Source organism: Ursus americanus, chromosome 25 (genome assembly GCF_024610735.1).
Source record: "Ursus americanus isolate L20-20 chromosome 25, mUrsAme1.1.p, whole genome shotgun sequence".
Taxonomy (NCBI): Eukaryota; Metazoa; Chordata; class Mammalia; order Carnivora; family Ursidae; genus Ursus; species Ursus americanus.
This window is the reverse complement of record NC_142151.1, coordinates 44,792,108-44,810,621: the sequence shown is the minus strand read 5'-3', so window position 1 is coordinate 44,810,621 and position 18,514 is coordinate 44,792,108. Positions and strand designations below refer to the sequence as shown.

Sequence of the window (18,514 nt, the reverse complement as noted above, 5' to 3'; positions counted from 1 at the left end):
TATTTGCTGCTGGCTCTGGAGCGGTCCGTCCACTCCGCCCCTGAGGTGGCCTGGACTGGAGGCTCAGCCAGGAACCTTTGAACCTCAGCTGTCCCTCCCAGATTGCTGCCCCCGCCTTTTGGTTCCTTTTCTCTGCTTTCTCAGTTGGAGGGGAGTTCTAGGAGGAGCACTGGGGCTGGGGATCATCCCAGAGGTTTGCTGCAGGATGAGAGGGGCAGAGGAGCAAGGATGTGAGGAAACACGGAGCACAGAAAGCAGTAGAAATGCCAGGCAGAGACCTCGAAACAGTCAAGCAAAGACAGGCAGGGCTATAGGCAGTCACATTCTAAAATGGGTCAAAATGGTCAGACAGAGTCCAAGAAGAAAGGTTCCCAAGTGGGGGGGGGAGGGGTGGGCATCTCTCCATCTCAGCTTTGAGCTTGGTTGGGCAAGATAGGGCTGAGGTGGGGAGCTGGGGAAAGGCAGGAAGCAAATGTCCATGGAGAATATTCCATACCTCCCCCATTTTCTCTTCTCCCCCAACTCCCTGCCTTTTTTGCCTCCAGCTAGAACCAACCGTATTCTGCACCCTTATTTTCCAAAGTCTATTCTAGCCGAGTGGAAAGACTCCACATGTCCAAAGTTACGAACATTGCACTACTGCCCAAGGGACCAGAGGCCAGCAATCACTGGGTTGGGGAGAGGGATGGAGGAACAAGAACAAAAACAAACTGGTTGGGGGACATCTCCCAAGTTACTCACTCCCCACTCACACCCCACCCACCCCCGCCCGCTGCCGCCCATGGATAACCCAGTCCTGCCCCTGCCCGTCAGATTTGAGAGCAGGTCTCCCCTTTCGTAAGAACCCTGACCCTCATCTGGCACCCTGAGACAAAGGCCAGGGGAAGAGGGAAGAAATTCTTCCTCCGGTTTGGGGTGGAGGTGCAGGGAGGACCCCTTCCGGGCCTGGAATTCCTGGGATGGAGGGGACCATTTGTTGGTTTGATGGCCTGGGATTCTTCTCCTCTCTGCGTGCCCACAAAAATCTTGAGAGGGTCCCTTTCCCCGCTCTTGTAACTCGGAGTAACTACGCTTTCATTTCTCAAGAAAATGGAATCCGAGCTGGTGGTGGTCGCGGTGGGGTCCTGCTGGGTCGAGGAGCAACGGAGAGCGTGCTCAATTTCCCACGAAACAACTGAAGGCGGAATAGGGCAAAGAGAAGGGAGCCTGGCTGTTAAAGGGCGAGCCCCGGGGGTGGCGCGGAGTTCACCGCGCAGTGAACCCGCTCGGCCGGTCGCGCAGCCCGCGGCCCCCGCCCACAGCCCTATTGTCCGCGGGCCGAGCCGGGGTCGTGACCCAGCTGGAGGCGACACGGCGCCCGGAGCGGCCGTGGCGTGGAACCCGGAGGGGGCGCCGGGCCGCCGGCGGCCTCTCGCGCGGCCCCTTTGCCCGGGCTGGCCCCACTCCGCCATCCTCGGGACCCTGGTCGCTCCAGGAGGGAGCGGGGACCCCCCCGGGCGGCGGCCGCGTCGTGCCCCATTCTCGGGCACCCGCCGCCTGGGCAGCCGGGGGCCGGCGCGGGAACCTCGGGTCGGACTCTCCGTCCTAAGGCTCGCCCCCCGGAAGTTCAAATACGCTTCCCTCTCCCAGTCCCCGAGGCTGGGCAGGTCAGGAAGGGGGAGTGAGTAGAGGGGACACCCCTACCCCATCACGACTGGCAGGAGACACCCGGGAGGACCCTACGCCTTAGGAAATCTGGCAACTCTGATGGGGGCTGGAAATTTAAAATAGTCCTTTCCATTTATTAGACTCCTTCACTCTGTTTTCACCCTCAAACATGGGAGAGCACCCCCCACCCATCCTTGTCTTCCCCGCCTCGGAATGGGTCAGCTAGGCGCGACTGCAGGAACAGGGCGCAGCAAGAGGGAGCTGCCCAGGCCCTTGCCTGTGTCTGCAGGGGTGTGGGCTGCGCTTCTGGGTGGGCCCTGTGGCTGAAGAAGCTCCTGAGCGGACCCCAGAGAGAAGAGAAGACAGACCCTGAGGCGTGGAGACAGTGCCGGGTCTGAGAAGGGGCTCCGTACCTGGAGGGCAGCCGGGCAGACCTTGGTTTCTCTCTGCTGCCCAAATCCAAAAGGGGTCCGCACGTCTGGAGCTGGAGAGTTTCAAGGTGGCTGAGGGACCCCTTCAGGTCTCCGGTTCAGTGTACCGGGCCACTTTTAATTCTCAAGAGGCGACTAAAACTCTGATACCCCAAACAGCCACAAGCTTCGAGAAAAAATTTAAATGGGGCTAGCTGTATGGGGTGTAGAAAAAGCAGGCCAAGTTGGGGGGGGGGTCAGTTCAATCAGAAAGATTGGTCAGAGGCAAAGACTTTTTTCCCTACCAAATCCCCCAAATATTTATTTTGGGCTCCTGCCCATCCAGATAAATCAAGCTAACAGATTAGGAAGTGCATAAAATTGTATTCTTAGATAATGATATCCAGAGAGGTAATAAATATTCCCTCTGCTCTGGTGGCCGCTGGAGTTGGGGAATCCTCCCTCGGTCTCTTTTTCCAAGCCTGGGAAGGTTCTCAGAATTAGCTCTCCGAAAGTGGGGTACCAGGTAGAAGCTGTGGAAAACTATAAGAAGTGGCTCTCCCCCAGGACTGGGCAAAAGGCAGAGGAAAAGATGGTGGAATTGCCCCAGGCCACTGCTCCTCCCTCCTTCCCGTCATAGCACCCTCAATCTCGAGGGCCCCCTTCGGAGTCTGTCTTCCCTAATCTTGAACAAGCAGACAAATGGTGCCCAGCAGAGGGTACCCTGGTCCCAAGCTCTGGAGAACCCCTTGTTTTATCTTCCGTTCCACTCCCCCAAACGCACACATACACGTCCATCTAACAGCGGGAAGGCAGCTGTGAACTGCAATCCGCTAAGTCCACGCATGAAAAAAAAAAAAAGGGGGGGGGCTGATGCCCAGATTGCAGAGAAAACTTTGTAGGAAACTTCATACAAGCAGCAGCAAGACGCCCTCAGAGAAATAAAGTTCCCCAGTCCTTCCCCCACCCCAGGCTCACTGCCCCCCACCTTCTCCTTTCTGAGCCAAGTTTCTTCACTCCCCAGGTACACGAGGCAGCACAGAAACTCCATTTTCCCCAAGCAGAAGCCCTCTGTTCATGATTGGTTTTCCCGCCTTCCCTCCCCAAGATCGGGAGTTGAGCTAAAAATGGAATGGCCAACAGAGACAGAGTTGAAACTGCTGTGCTCCTCGCCCTGAGCAGATCGAGTGCTAACTACTTACATGGCAAGGGGATTTGTGACCTGTGGGGATCTCCTGGTGCTTGGAGAGAAGGACCTTGGAAGATTGGCCTTGCCGCTTTCACCCCGTCTTCTTTTAACTTAGCCATTGGAGAGAGAGATACAATACGCTAGCAGGCATTCATGCGCCTTGCCTCTCCCATTACTCTGGGCAAGAAATCCCCAGCCCTACAAAAGCAGTGGCATCCTATCTGGAGACCAGGGGCTGAGCCAGGGCTGGCTTGGGAGGGTCGGAGATGGGGGTGGGGGAGAGGTCAGAGGCGCTGCTGAATATAAAGGCGATGGGAGAGAAAATGCTGTGTTCTTCCCGTGAACCTGGGCTGCGTCCTCCCCGCCCCCCCCCCCCCAGCCTTTCCCCTCTGCTCAACCCAACTTCCATAAAAGCTCTAGCCCTCTGGCAGCATCGCATGGAGCAGCCGCCTCAGCGGGACCCGGACTGTTGGAGCTAGGGGCTCCGGCCCAGGTCGGCCCTCCACACCCCTCACTCCACCCCACCCCATCCTTCCCTGGCACCCTGATCCCATTCCGGGGTGGTCAGGCCCAAGAAAAGGAGAGCTTGGGGAAAGAAGAGAGAATGGAGCCCACTGGAGGGAAGGCCAGAGGCCAAAATCTCTAAAAACTCAAATGTAGGGGGGTTCAGTTTCATTTCATTTGTCAAGAATTAGGGATTTCTGATGTGTCCCCTTGTCACACCAAGAGGAACAGAGAACAACTGCGTGTGTACATGTGAGAGGGAGGGAGAACTGAAGCCCCCGAAAGAAGGCAAATGAAAGAACTGTCCCAATCCTTTCCTGAGCGGGAGGGTCCCTTCGGCAAGTTCAGGGAGAAGCTTAAGAATGAAAAGATAGTAATTTTTCTCCTCCTCACTTTCATGTCTTCCACTTTGGGGAAGAGAGGGGAATCAATTCCTCTAAAACCAAAGGAGCAAAGTTAGAAAAGACTATGGATCTCAAGTTCCTTTTCTTTCTCTTTTGCCCCTCTTTTTCCATTTAAACTTCCTTACAGGGTTGAAAAGACACCCCAGTCCACCCCTCAGACCTTCCTTCCCTTTCCCCAAGCATAGTTCGAGCCCCTCTTCCTGCCCCAAAGTCAATTACCTCAAGATGCTAGGAGCCACAGTCAGATTTGGCCCCTAATTCACTGGATTACACCAAATAACTCCAGATAATTGTTGGCCCTGCTTCCTCACACTGGAGGCAGCGTGTTTTGCTGTCTCCAGGGCACCATTGAGGGAGGAGAAAGTAGACCTGCAGGACCAAGTGATTCCCCCCAACACACACACACACACACACACACACACACACACACACACACACACACAGATGGACGCGCCCACACGTACTCCACTCCAAGTTACCAGCCAGCAAGTGGTTCAAGAAGAAATAAATCCGAAGCACTCCCAACAACAGATTTGCACAACTGTCCCATTGCTACCTTTCACTCCAGAATTTGGGGAGAGGGGATAGGGGTATCCCTGGCTCCTCTACAAATCCCAGATCTCTTCGCCCTCTCTTCTATTTCTGGTAGCCCTCCCTTCTGAAATTTGGATAAATTGAGAAGCTCACCAAGTACCCACCCCACCTTCTCCCAACAAACAAGCAAACACTTGAGCAGGTCTGTTTAGGGCCTGGTCTTCAGGATCAGGATTATTTGGGAGCCTTTGGCTTAAATTAATTATTCAGGTAATCCAGGCCAGTTTTTGTTGTTGTTTGTTTCTCTCTCTCTCTCTTTTTTATCCCCAAGGAAACAATTGGAATTTTTTTTTTTTTTTTAAACAGCAGGGAGAGCTTTTCCCAGCTATCCCCAAGCCCTGCCAGGATCTGGGAGCTTATAGGAAGAGGGGTGGTCCCTGCCTCTCCCTGTGTCTTTTCTCAACACCTGGCAGGTCCATGATAAAAGTTAGGGAAAAAAAATAAAAGTTCTTCATTATCTCCAGGCATCAGGCTTTGAGGCCTACCCATGCAAGGGGGCCTCCCAGGCCTCTGGCCTCCACTTCACCCTTCTTTCCAAGTCTAAACAAACAGAGAAGCCATCCTGACAGGTCACTTTGCTGTTCCAGAATCACCAGCTCAAAATCTTCCTTCTTTTAAGAAGCACAGGCACTGTCGAGAGGCCATCTTCCTTAATCCCTCATCCCCAAAGAGTCCTAAATGATGAAAACTCTTCTCTCCCTCCCACTCCCCAAACTTGCCTTCTTGTCTGCAAATCAGGCAGGCCTACTCAGCAGAGAGGAAAGAGAAGAGGGGAGAGGGAAATCAACAAAAAGGAGACACTGAGCCTAACTAGAGAAAAGTGAGACCCTCCCAGCTCCTCTATAAGTACCCCCAGGAGAGTCTGGCCTCCCTGCAGACTCAGGCAAGGGGCAGGAGAAATCGGCACTAACCTTCCACATTCCCTCTTTTGAGAACCCCCTGCCCCAACCCCCTTGCCGGTTGGTCTAAGGACATTGGAAACCGAGCTGAGAGTTAAGATTTGTGTGTTTGCTTACAGTCAACTTAGGCAACTACAGAGAAGGTGGGATGTTACCAGGCCAGAAGGAGGAGGGGGATAAAAAGAAACCATCAGACATTGACGTAAAACTAATTCACATCCACTGGTTTATTATTGATCACGGGGCATTTCACATCGACACTAAAATTCTTTATTGCAAGTTTTACAATAATCAAGTAAATTCAGTCCAAAAACACAATAACCACGATGGCGGGGGGGGGGGGTTTCTACCTATAGACTGCCTCTCTGAACTGAAAGTTCATTTTTATTTTCTTTTGGCTTCTCAAACTGAACAGCTCTGAGAGGCTCTTCAGATGCATTTAGCTTTGTCTGCTGTCGTCCCCCCTCTCCTCCCAGCCCCCCCCAACAATAATACAAAAGAACTTCATAGCTTTGTTCTCCTTAAAATGACTTCCCCCTCACTAACCTCCCCCTGGTGCATTTTCAATGCAAAAGGCCTAAGGAAAGAGGGGGGAAGGAGGAGGAGGAGAGGAGGAGAATTGGCTTTAAAATCTCTCTTTCCTTTTTTCTTTTCCTCATTTCCCCTGAAATTCACCCAAACCAGACCATCGCACCTTGCAATATATAATTTTTGCAGCTTTTTCCTTAAAAAATAAATAACCCCCCAAAATGGCCTTAAAAAAAAAAAAAAAAACAAACCCCAGCAGGTACCATGCTAAGACAACATCACATGCTTAAAAGGGTCCTTAACAGTGGAAGGGAGAGAAGGGCAGAAGGCTTGTTTATCTGTTTTGTCAGTTTGGAATTGACAAGGGATAATGTGGGAGGAAGAGAGAAAAGAACCAAAAAATATATATATATTAAATTCTATAAATAAGAGTCAATTTGTGTGTGAGGGGAGGATGGGGGCAGGGGTGGGGGCAGGGGGTGAGTTATGTTTTATAACCTGGTAATGTCCTCTGCCCGTTGCTGCTCCGGCGGCGTGGCGCTCTGGGAGTGGTCTTCAGAAGTGCCCGGGGTGGCTGCCGAGAGGGTGCTGGGCGCAGCGCCGGCCGGGGGCGCTGACCTGACTTTGGTGTTGGGGAGCCGGTGGTCCTTCTTCCATTTCATGCGACGGTTTTGGAACCAGATTTTGATCTGCCTCTCAGAGAGGCACAGCGAGTGGGCGATCTCGATCCTTCTCCTTCGGGTCAGGTAGCGATTGTAATGAAACTCTTTCTCTAATTCCAGGACTTGCTGCCGGGTGTAGGCTGTCCTCGAGCGCTTGGGTTCCCCTCCGTTATAATTGGGGTTCACTGGGGGGAGGAGGAGGGGAAGAGCAAATAGTGGGGTTCAGAGGCAGCAGGCTCCCGCCCCCCACCCTCACCCCATCCTCGGCTCTGTGGAACAGGAGGAGGGGGTGGTGGAAATAAAGTCATCAAGCTAAATGGGTTATAAAGAAGTTGAAGGAAGCTGGAGACTTTGTAGTGTAATAAGAGGGGAATCCTCATTGTAACGACACTGAATTATTTATGCGCCCTTAGAAAGCGAGCACAGTTTTCACACATACATAACAGATCGTAGCACATGGCTCGGACTGCCCAGAGTAGCTAAGCCATAAAATTTATGGGGGATGTAATTACCCATTCTCGCTCGTAAATCCAGTTCAATTGTGCTAACCCAGAGTCGCTCCTGGAGAGAGAGGGGGAAGGAGAGAAAGGAGGACGGGGGCCGGAGGGGGCCGGGGAGGGTGGGGAGCGCCGGGGAAGAGGGGAGGGAGGGGGAGAGCAAAAAGCAAAGTTGCCTACCCGTGCTAACGTGGATTTTTTTCATCCATGGGTAGACTATGGGTTGCTTGCTGGCGGCGCTGGAGGGATGGTCAGGGGCTGGCTGGCTGCAGGCTGGCGGGGCTGGGGACGGGGAGGCGGAGGCGCCTGAGAGAGGCGCCGGCTCGCAGAGCGGCTGTGATTTCTCGGGGTGGTGGTGGCCCGCCTGGGCCGGCCCGTGGCCTCGCGAATTGCCCGGCCCCTGGAGACTGGTGCAGCTATACTGGCGCTCGGGGTAGCTAGGGCGCGGAGGCGGTGGTGGGTACAGCTCCTGGTGGTGATGCTGGAATCCCGATTCCCTGGTCCGGCCGTAATATTCCGGACTGTGCTCAGGGATGTAGCTATTTTGCGAATATTCTTCGCATGGAGGAAATTTCGGATCGATGTAGTTAGAGTCCATCAAATACGAGCTCATGATCATTAATTTCTGGAGTGGAAAATAATTTTTCTCGCTTTGTCGTTTTTCTGCTCCATAAAGCCCTCCTACTAGCTAGCGACCCTGTAAAGTTACTTTCACCATGTGACTCCGCCGGCCAATCACACGGAGCAACCCAGTCCCCGGATAAGGAACCGAATCGCTTTATTCAAAATGTATCCAATTTTTTTTTGTGTGGTGGTGGTGGTGGTGGTGCTGGGGGTGGTGGTGGTGGTGATGTGGGGCTAGCCGGCGGGGGCTGAGGTGCCCCCAGTGCGCACCCCGCCAACTGACAGCCCTCCCCTGCAAAAGGAGATGGGAAGCCCCCAGCTCCCTTCCAGAGCCTGGGCTTTGGGGGGCTGTCGGGAGGCTGTGGTTCAGCCCGCTCCCAGAGTCTCCCCGTGGGCCTCCGGTGGGCCCCTGGGCCTCGGCTCCTGAGCTTTTCGAGAGGTCTCCATTCATGGCGATCCTGTCTCAGTCTGTGTAGGTCACCGGGCAGCGCCCCTCTTTTGCAGGAAGAGGAAGTTGAATGAGGAGGACTGGAGTGGAGGTTGGATGGGGAGGGGCCCAGGCTGAGCCCAGGAGGCTGGAGAGCCTGGGGTGCCCCCCATCCAAGGATACCAGAGTCCAGCCCCCTTCCCCATACACACTCACCCAACCCTCTGGCCATGGGGCCGGCGAGGCAGGGTCCCAGCTGGACCGGGCAGGTAGAGGCAGCGGGACGCAAATGATTCTGATGTCATTTCTGGAGGTCTGGGGGTTGAGCCCCCGCTGAAGAGAGACAGGAAGTGGTTGGCAAAAGCAGAGTTCAGAAGCCTTGCCCTCCTCCCCTAGTACCCACTGACCCTCCCTGCCCCGGCCCCAGAGCAGAGGATCTCTTCTTCCGCTGGCTGCTGTTTCCACTCTCATTCCATCTGGCCTGCTGCTTTCTGACAACTACCTCCAGGGCTGGCTCCTAAGGACCTGGGGCGAGCAGGAGAGGGATCTGCCAGGAGCCGGTGCCCTGCGATGGTGCCCAGCCAAGGCCCTGAGAGCTCTTCTTTCTTCATCCCTACAGAGGGATGAGCTTAGCCGACCAAGCTAAGAGGGAGGCCTGTGTGGGTAGAGCCTGCTTCCGGCCAGGGATTGTATCCATGTAACACATGTGTTTACATGTAAACACACATTCCCAAGGGCCAGCTCCAGGCTGCCTTCCAAAAGCTGAGGGGTGAGCTCACCAAGCTGGGGAGGCTGGGCAGGCCTTGGGGGTCTCCAGTCCATTCCTACCCGCTCCCCTTTCTCTGCCACCCACCCACAGGAATACCCTGATGGCGGGGTGGCAGGGCCATGGAGAAAGGAGGGGGCAAGAAAGGGCTGCTTTTTCTGACCCCCCCCCCGCCAGGGGTGGCCACGTCGTGCCACCAATTCCAATGAGCTGATCGCATAACTCTGAGTTGGGGGTGGCGGAAGGGGGAGCCCAGGGAGGGAGCTGGGTCCCCTTGTTGTACTTGATAACAATTATAGTTTAAAATCATAGCTTGCCGGGGCTCGGCTATATTTTACTTGATAACAATAAAAGTGACACATAAAGTTAACTGTTTATGTTTTATTTATTAGACTAAATCTGCCAGCGGTGGTAGGAGCGCTTGCCTCCTCGCTACAGCTTTTATAGGCCTGTAAAACGTCATAAATCAGTCTCGCGGAATCGCCCGCACTCTTTGTGTCGGCGGCGCAGGGCTGGCGGCCGCTGGCTGCCTGCTCCCTCCTTTCCACGAAAAGTCGTAATGTGATTTTTTCCCTCTGATTTTATTATTATGATCGCCGCCGTGATTAGTCAATCTACCTCTAATTCGCCGCCCTACGCTGCCTCCTCCCAGCCCAGCCTGGTTGACACTTGAATAAGTACCTTTTAAAACGGCATAACAACTATTTGAGGGTTTAATTAGAACATCTGCAATTAAGGGAATGAGGAGGGAAAGGGAAAAAAAAGAAAGCCCTCGTGAGAGGGAGACTGAAGGCGGGAGATTCCCCACCTGTCTTTCACCACCTTAGGGATGTGGGAGAGGGGGTCCCCACGTCCAAATTAGGGCTCACCCTGAGGGCAGGAACGAGAACCGCCTGGGCCCGCTGGCCACTCTCTATCCTCCAGGGCTGAGTCTCTCCTCGCCCAGGCTCTCCAGGAGCCAGGGCTTGGGGGCCCCTGGATGCCCTCTCCCCAGGAGGACAATGCCCTGTGCCCCTACCACCAGGAGAGTGAGGGAACAGGAATTCCCTCAGAGAAGAGTCCCAAATTTCCCAGTGGGTCCCTGCCCATTCCTGTCTGGGACCGTCTGCGTGTGAGGACTGGCCAGTTTGGGTGGAAGAGGAACGTGAAACTGTGGGGAAGAGAAGGCTGCTGCTTGGTTGATAGTGGTTTGGAGCCTGGGAGGTTTTATTTGTTCTAATTATTGGGGGCAGGGGTGGGTTAATTATAAGTTGCTGGAAGAGGGCAAAGGGAAACCAATGCTGAATGCTGCCCTACATAAAAGTCTGAACCGCAGCCCCAGACTGCCCCCCGGGGAGAGCCAAAGCTCCAGAGAGCTCAGGTAGGGTGGGGGAGGGTTGCTGAAGGAGGAGGAAGCCTTCCAGCCCCACCCCCAGCCTCCCTTCAGGCCAGCACCTGGATCAGGCTGCCCCACCCAATCCTGGCCGAGAATATTCTCTTCCTCACCTTGGAAAGGTGAGGTCTTGGCCTGGCTCCTCCGCTCCCAGCCCTCACACTCATCTTCTATCAGCCCTGCCCACCCCACCCCCCACAACCCTTTTCTCTTCCATCTTTTCACCTTCTTGGGCTTGTTAGGAAATTCTTCCCAAGGCGTCGCCCATCCTAGCCCCCATTCCCCAGGATTCTGAGCTCCTGCAGGTGGGTCAAGGGAGCCGGAGCAGGAAACCCACTTTGGGACAGTAAGTGTAAGTAGATACAGAGTTCGGGTGCCTCCAGCTGAATGTCAAGTCTGTCTTTGGTTATTACAGCTAACAAGTGTATATGCATACGTGCTGGTAATACTTATTAACACATTAAATGCCTCCTTATGCAGCCGTAAAAACGTGGGGTTCGCATCCCAGGTTTGCACAGCTAATTCAATGCACCTCCAGAAAGTGAAATCTGGGAGGTTCTCCCAAATTTGCCCACATTCATCTACATCATTGGCCAAAAAACTCTTTCTGGGTGCCCGTACCTTAACACCTTAACAGCAAGGAAGTTGCTTATCACAAGGGGGAAGAGCAAGCCAGCCAGACTCTACCGCACACATACATGCAAACATTTTCACCTGGATATTATTACAAGCACAGAAATCAAATCCCTCTGGAGAGCTCGTGCACTTAGCATTGGCTTAAGGGGGGGGGGGACTCAAGCAGCTCTTGCCTGTGATGAGTCCTTGTATCTGGTCCTCTCTCCTTTTGTGCTTTGCCCTCCTGCCCCTGTCTTGCCAGCCCAAGGATCTCCTCCCCGCTCTGCCCTCCACCTCTCTCTGCCCCAATTTTATTTATTTTTTATTTTTTCTGACCACCCTTTGCCAGCGTCCAAATGCTCTCTGCAGGCCACCCTCCCCACCTCCTTTCTAAATCTCGATCTGGTTTCTCTTTCGGAAACATGTTTCAGTACAAAGCGCTTCCCTTCTGACACCGCTGAAGAAAAATATGTGTCCATTGTGTGCGAGGCCTTATTGTGCCCGGATTACCATACTGACCGTTGGATAACCCATATTCCTCCCCTCCCCAGTAACAAGCTGCCGGCTGAGGGACCTCGGCCGCTCCACTCATTCTGTGCTGCATTAAAATCTCACCTCTCAGACTCCCTGGATTTTCCAGGGAGAGAAATCAATGGGAGAACCAACTCAGGATTTGGAGGGCCAAGAGAAGGAAAACGAGGGTCACTCCTTTTCCCACCCTCAGAAGTGCAGGATTTTGTGTGTACGATGTGGTTCTGTGATTGTTGTTTTAGAGATTAAAAACGCAGCACCTCTCTTTCCTCTTCCTCAAATAAATGGACTTTCAGATGCTATGCAATCAAGGAATTCACTTCATTTTTATTTTTTCTCCAAACAGCTTGAAAACCCCAAACTAAAGCAAGACTCTTATCTCATTTTTGCCGTTGCGTCCGTATATTTGTGTGTTTTTGTCCCTTTCTAATGCCAGCAGGCAGAGGTAATGTATGCAAAAGAATATGCAAATGCTTAATTGATTTTTTCTTAAATCTCTTGTCAGTAAAAGTAATGAATTGGTCTAAAATGATTTTAATAACCCAGACGTGTCACCAGAAAATACTAAACCTTTATTTTTCCTCCTGGAATCGCTTATAGTCTCAAAAAAAAAAAAAGCAATCATGGAATGTTAATTTGCCCCCCTTTAAAATATTAAAGATGAATTTCTCTTGTTTGTTCGGAGACCATAGGCAAGGTCCTCTCGTGGATTTCCCCCTCCTTGCCTTGCCTTCCTTGGAATTCAATTTTCCTCAAATCTCGTTTAAAGTGGCTTTTTAAAAAGTGGCCGCATTTTAATATTGGTTAGACAGAGTGACCTGCATTTCACCTCGGGTGTTTGACTTGTTCCAATAGGTCACTGCCATGGGGTTATTGATGGGGAAACTCCATTGAAATTTGTCTCTTCGCAAATGGCCTTTAGATCTTCCAGCGAGTTCAATAACTAGTTATAATGTGGAAGGGGAAAAATGAAGGCCCTGGGCTAACGAATTTGATGTTTCATTTTTATGCTGGAGAAATTGTTAGTTAGAGGTTGGGTTCCCCACCCCCTTCCTTGCTCATCCTGGCCTCACTGACCCCCACTCTCATCCAAGGCTGCTGGATTATATCCCCTTTAAAACTTGAGCTGGGGTGTCCCTTTCTGCCTTTGATGCAAGCTTTAATTCTTTTTATTATTAATATTGTTGCTGCTGCTGCTGGAAATTCTGACTTAAGGTTGCAGGAAGCTTGCGCTGCTGGAGATTTGTAACCTAAACTTTCCTGTTAGAGGGGGAAAAGGACTTTTACTTTTAAAGGAGGTGAAATGCAGTTTTGAAAGTTCTAGGAATTAGGCTGGCTTTAGGGTAGCTTATGGTGGGCTCCTTGACCTGGTGCTTCCAGAATTAAGGAAATGGTAGGAGGCTGGGAACCCTTTGAGGGCTTGACGAGGGCATCTCAAAATGGCCCAATCTGTTCTTGGCCTCTGAGCTGCCACAGACCCATGGGCTCAGGCACCCAGGACCAAGGAAGGCAGAGACTGGGAGGGAGAATTCCATGGAGCAGGCAAGAGAATCCTGGGTCTCTCTCCTCCAGGGTCCGAGACAGAATTCCTGGAGACTTGGATCGGTAACTGCTTGCTTCAGGAGAAGGGCGCTCCAGGAAAGCCCACCGCCTGAAGACAGTGCATTTTAGTGAGCTGGAAAGAACAGAGGAAAATAATGGGGGTGGGGGGTGGAGATTTTTTATAAGATTCCCTTGTTTTCTGGAGTTCTCAAGGAGTCAGAGAGGAAAGGGCAGGGGGAGGGAGGGAAGGTCTTTATTTTATTCTCCCCAACCACAACCAAGTTGGGGCCCCCTTGACTTGTCCAGAAAACCCTCTGCGAGAAAGGACTGTGGGGAGTTTGGTCTCTCCGGCTGACCCAGCCGTACAAGATCATTACCATTATTAACCTCTGTAATAACAAGAGCATCATTCCCTCACGAAACAGAGCTCCCAGTGTGCCTCATTTTCTTCTTCCAGGAACTGTCCCTTCTCCTTCCCTGTCCAAAGAGGCCCAGTTTGTTCAACCCCAAGTTTCTCCTTTAATAAAGCCCACCTGCCTCCTACTCCCTTTCCCAGCCTTGGCCCATAGATGGGAGTCATTCCAAAGGCTTGCCTGGACTCCTGGGTTGGGGGAATCAAGGTCCTGGCCACTATGTAAGGGCCTGAAACCGGGGTGCCACCTCCCTCCATCCCCTCAAACCTAGAGGCTGCATCTTGGTGCCCCCTGGGCTCTCGACAAACTTCCCCAGACGCATCCCTGACACCACTGGACTATGGGGAGCAGAGTTTAACCCCGCACCGCAGCTCCATAAAAATGGGGGGCCGAGAAGGGGCCATCGGGTGGCTTCTGGGTCGGGCCTGGGAGAGGACACGCAGCCTGTTCTCCCCAGCCCAGCGGGAATCAATTGCGATCTGCTCTCAACTTGCCCGCAGCCCCTCCGCGCTCTGGCCCCAGCGGGCGAGCCCCCATCCCCGGGCCGCTCGCCCGCCTCGGCCCACACCTTGGCCGCCTCCTCCGAACCCTGGACCCCCAGCCTCGGGCCTCGCCCTCTCCCCGGTTTAATTACGTGATTGCTTTTCGCTTTGGTCGCGTCGGGACGCCTCTGCCTCCGACTGTTTAAATCTTTCGGCTCTCTTTTTGTGTTTCCGAGTCCTCCTGACGGGCTGTAATTTAGAGGCTGCCCCTCGGGTGGCCTGGGTCCGGTCCGGGCTGCCGCCTCGCCCTACACTCCAACGAAATGGTCCTCCCGCGGTTCTCGGAGCCGCCCGGGCTGCAGCCGCCCCCCGCCGCCGGGCTCTGCTCCGCGGGCCCTGCCCATTCGCCTTCCTGAATTATTTTGTGCTCCATTATCCTCTGATAGAGAAATGTTCCATGGGAGTTATCACTCCGTGCCTGGGCCCGGAGCTGCGCTGCTCCGCGTTTTCGTGTTTTCTCTTCCCCCGAGTGTGGCTTGCAGGAGGAGGTCTGGATCGGGACCGAGGCAGCACCGCGCCTGGCTCCAGGCTCGGCGGAGCTCCAGCCGCTTCCCCCACGCAGCCGCCCGCGCCGGAGGCCCCGAAGCGCCCGGACGAGCAAATTCGGCCGCCACGTTCCGCCACGGAGCGCCGGCGGGACCGCAGGGGGCGGCCCCCAGCCCGCAGCGGGCCGCGGAGTCCGCTTCTGCCTCCCGGCCCCAGACAGAGGCCCGGCTGCGGGCACCTGCGTCCAGCAACACGCGGGGCGGCGGCCCCGGCGCCGGAGGGACTGAAGGTGAGGCGAAGGGCGGATCTTTGGGAAAGAGGGAAGGAACTTTGATTTCGGATCAGTGTGGCTTTGGGGTGGGGAGTGGAAGGGGGAGCCATGGAATAAAGAAAAGGAGCCCCTGCGCCCACCGTGGCTGACCTCTTTCCCCGGCTCTCTCCGGAAGAAAACACTCTCTTTCCTCCCCAAACCGCTGGTTTTCCGCTTACTCATGCATCTGTTTACAACTAATAAACACTTCTCTGATGATTCTCCCACGTCCTGTTCATTCTTTGATCCCTCCTAACGAGGCAAGCCCTGAGTTACTATTAGCAGTATTTTCTGATTGTGTTTTTCCCACTCGGGGAGAGGAGGGACTTGGGAATGTCTTTCTCACTGGGGAAGAAGTTCAGGGAAACTTGAGTTGGTGACAACCTTCTCCCTGTCCTCCGACCTACAACACCCCAACCCCTGCTCCCCCAACCCCCCCCCCCACGCAGCAATGTTGCCAGCTAAATAAGAGTCCGCCTGCCTGGCTATTAGGATTCTGGAGACGTTGGCATCTGTAGCAATCATTAGTCAAAGCCGCGGAAGCCAAAGGAGCCGAGGAGTTGGACAGAAGAAATCTTGGAAATAATATACAGGAGCCGCGAAGGCATCAATCCCGGCCGATAAGAGCGCGGCTGCAGGGAGCGCGCCGCCGCTTAATTGGGCCCTGGGCACCAAGAACAATCGGGGAAGAGGCACCTAGGGGTTGGGCAGTGACCCTGGCACCATGTGGGCACCCTACAAAAAACGATCCGGGGCTTACACACCCTTTCCCCCCAAATCCAGAGGCCCAGTTAGGGTTGGGGAGGACTCTCATGTCCCTGTCAGCCTCTCCACCCTGACAGCCAAGAGGAGCCGGACTGAAGGGCTCTCCCCTTCTTCTCAGTGGCTGTCTTGAGAGGTACTGCAGGATGGGGAGCCTGGCTGGGACTTCAGGGCACAGGGACAGCCTGGAGAGAGAGACTGTGGTCCCTACAGTAGGTTTCAAGGGGGTAGATGACTCAGTTGGACTAGATTTGGAGATAGCTTTAGAGATAGCAGCAGAATTGCTCACCTTAATAAGCAAAACATCCCAAAGATATTTGTTCTCCATCCCCACTTGCCTGATGTCTCTATTGATCACAGAGACAGAGAGATGCAGGAAGTTTAAATCCTTCCAGAGGGAGATCTATGCCCCTACATATAGATATGTGTATTATGGAACCATCTCTAAACATATGCTCAAATGTTTACGTTTGCAGCAAAACTACAAAGACCATAAAGATCTCCACATATGTAGCTTCGATATGTAGCTACTTTATGGGTTGAGGCCCTTGCATAAATCTAGATAAAATTTTCAAAATAGAGATTGAGCAACACACACATAGTTCTTTCCAATCGAGGAAAAAACCCCCAAATATTCGTCTAGATGTTTAGAGAGCTATACCAATACATCCCAGCGTATGCATCCAACCACTGCAGGAAGATTGGTAATGCGCACACAGGAATTCGACAGAGGACTGGATGTTCACTGTGGATCTATAAATCTGAAGCTCTATACACCTGCATTTAAATGTGGAATAGAGAGTGATATAAAACATACGTCCTGTTATATAGACATAGATCGATCTATAAATACATCTTCACGGGGGTAGCTATCGGACTGCTCAGCTCTCTATAACGACATGTGTATTTGCATTGAGTCCTAGGAATGAGGGAGATTCTCTAGTGCTTGTGGGCTTGGGATGTCCCAGCCCAGACCTCTCTGGGAAACAAATGAGGGTAAACGAGAGCCTGTGCATGTGCTAAGAGGCCCAGGAACTCATAATCTACGGCCTCATTTCCAGCATATGGGGGCATTTCTCCGGGCAATGGATAGGAGTCCTCATCCCTGGGCCCCAAAGCGTCCCTAACTGAGATGGAGGGAGAGAGCTCTTTACTTCCTTTCCCTTCAGCTCCCTAGCCCAAGGCTGGGGTGGAGGGACCCGTGGGAGGTTGGGGTGTCTTTAGGGGAAGGCTCATTAACATTACAAAATGGAGCTATTCAGGTAAAATATAGTTTTGTTTGGAGACAGCTCAGTTACAGCGTTACAGCGAGATGTGAGCAGGCTGTGGGCTTTCACACACACACCTGCACCCGTCTTAATCACATAAAACCCGGTCACAGGCTGTAGAGAGTTTCCTCCATTCTGGCTTCTTCTATATGCCTCACTCCCACTGCCTCTTCTCAAGAGCTCTCTATACACCTGAAGTCCCATCTTCCCAAGAAAGGGTTTGGGGCTCAGGAAAGGGGTCACAGGGAATAGCAGACCCAGAAGTCATGGTAGAGTCCCCAGGAGTCATAGTATTAGCCACCAGGTGCAGAAGCTGATTGCCTTTTATGTTAGTTCTTTTTTAATTGCGGGGTTGGGGGGGGACCAAGGTCTGTGTGGGGGAAAAAGAAAAAAAGAAAGATTGCATCGTTTTTAAATCTGGAACTTTGAGGGGGGAAAATCACTGTTGAGCCCTTTTCTTATTGGAGGCATAGGATTTGGAAAGCTCTGGACTTCCTTTTATTCTTCTCTTTTGGTTTACGGGGAAAAGGGAGGTAAGGAGGGGCCCCAGGTGGGCTTGGAGAAGTGCAATCCAATCTAGCTGGCCAGCTTGGGGGAGAGTGATTTACAAAGCAAAACCTCAGATGCCACTTCCTGAGAAGTCACCAGATCAAAACAGCTCCTCTAGGCTTTTATGACCCCGTCTCTATTCCCAACAGGAAAAGCACCCTCAATAAAACCTCAGCCCATGCCCCCATCCTCCATCCAGAGGAGGGGGAGAGACACAATCTAAAATGAGAGACCTGACCCTTTCTCCCTTCATTCACACACCACACACACACACTCACACACACTGGATTTTCCAGAAAGTTGACTTTTTAAAGAAGTATTTACTAGATGAAAATTTCCCTCACTGAGTAAAGAAGCAGCCCTGAGTTTGAGCTTGAGCCTAGAATAGCAAGTAAAAGGAGGATTTGATCAGATAAGGGGTCTGGTCTTACAGTCCCACATTGCCTTCCAACCCCCCACAACCGAACAGGCTAACAGGACACTAAAGGTCATCAAGAGCCTGACTGCCACCATCTGTGGGGGCTGCTCCAGGGTCTTGGTTTTCCAGGGAGGCAGAAGAGAGGAAACTTAACAGTTACCCAGGGCTTCAGGGGGCAGGGGTGGGCTGGGGAGGACAAATGGTCTCCAGGCTGAACGGACGGGACGAACAGGGCAGGACAATGAGTGGGAAGTTGGTTCAGGTCAGCTGGTTTACTGTCCTCTGCCGGGGTTGCTCTTTCACACCATACTTGGACACATACATATGTACACTTCGGAGTGTTCCGGTGTGGTGTTCGGGTCCAGGGGGCTGGGAGATGTAGGGATCTTTCAAGGGCAGAACCCAGCCTGCCCTACCTCTCTGAGAGCTGTGACATCTGCAGTCCTGAAGGAACACCAGGTAGCTGAGCCCACACATTGCACCCAGCCCGTGTGGGGCTGCAGATCATGGTAGAACTTTCTCTGTATGTGTGTTAGGTGTAGAGAAAAAGCTGCC

General features: G+C 53.0%; 1 protein-coding gene across 2 annotated transcripts; it reads right to left on the bottom strand.

Annotated features, from left to right (window-relative positions):
* Positions 1–5,712: 5,712 nt before the first annotated feature.
* Positions 5,713–7,953, bottom strand: HOXC4 (homeobox C4). Of its 2 annotated transcripts, XM_087855886.1 has the most exons (3): positions 7,515–7,654; positions 7,350–7,398; positions 5,713–7,022 (listed from the first exon to the last, which is right to left on the bottom strand). In XM_087855886.1, the coding sequence occupies exons 2-3, from the start codon at positions 7,351–7,353 to the stop codon at positions 6,667–6,669; spliced, it is 360 nt and encodes a 119-aa protein (XP_087712012.1). In that variant the 5' UTR covers positions 7,354–7,398; positions 7,515–7,654; the 3' UTR covers positions 5,713–6,666. The 2 variants fall into 2 exon arrangements, with proteins under 2 accessions (XP_087712012.1, XP_087712011.1); XM_087855885.1 differs by lacking the exon at positions 7,350–7,398 and having other exon boundaries at positions 7,515–7,953.
* Positions 7,954–18,514: the final 10,561 nt, after the last annotated feature.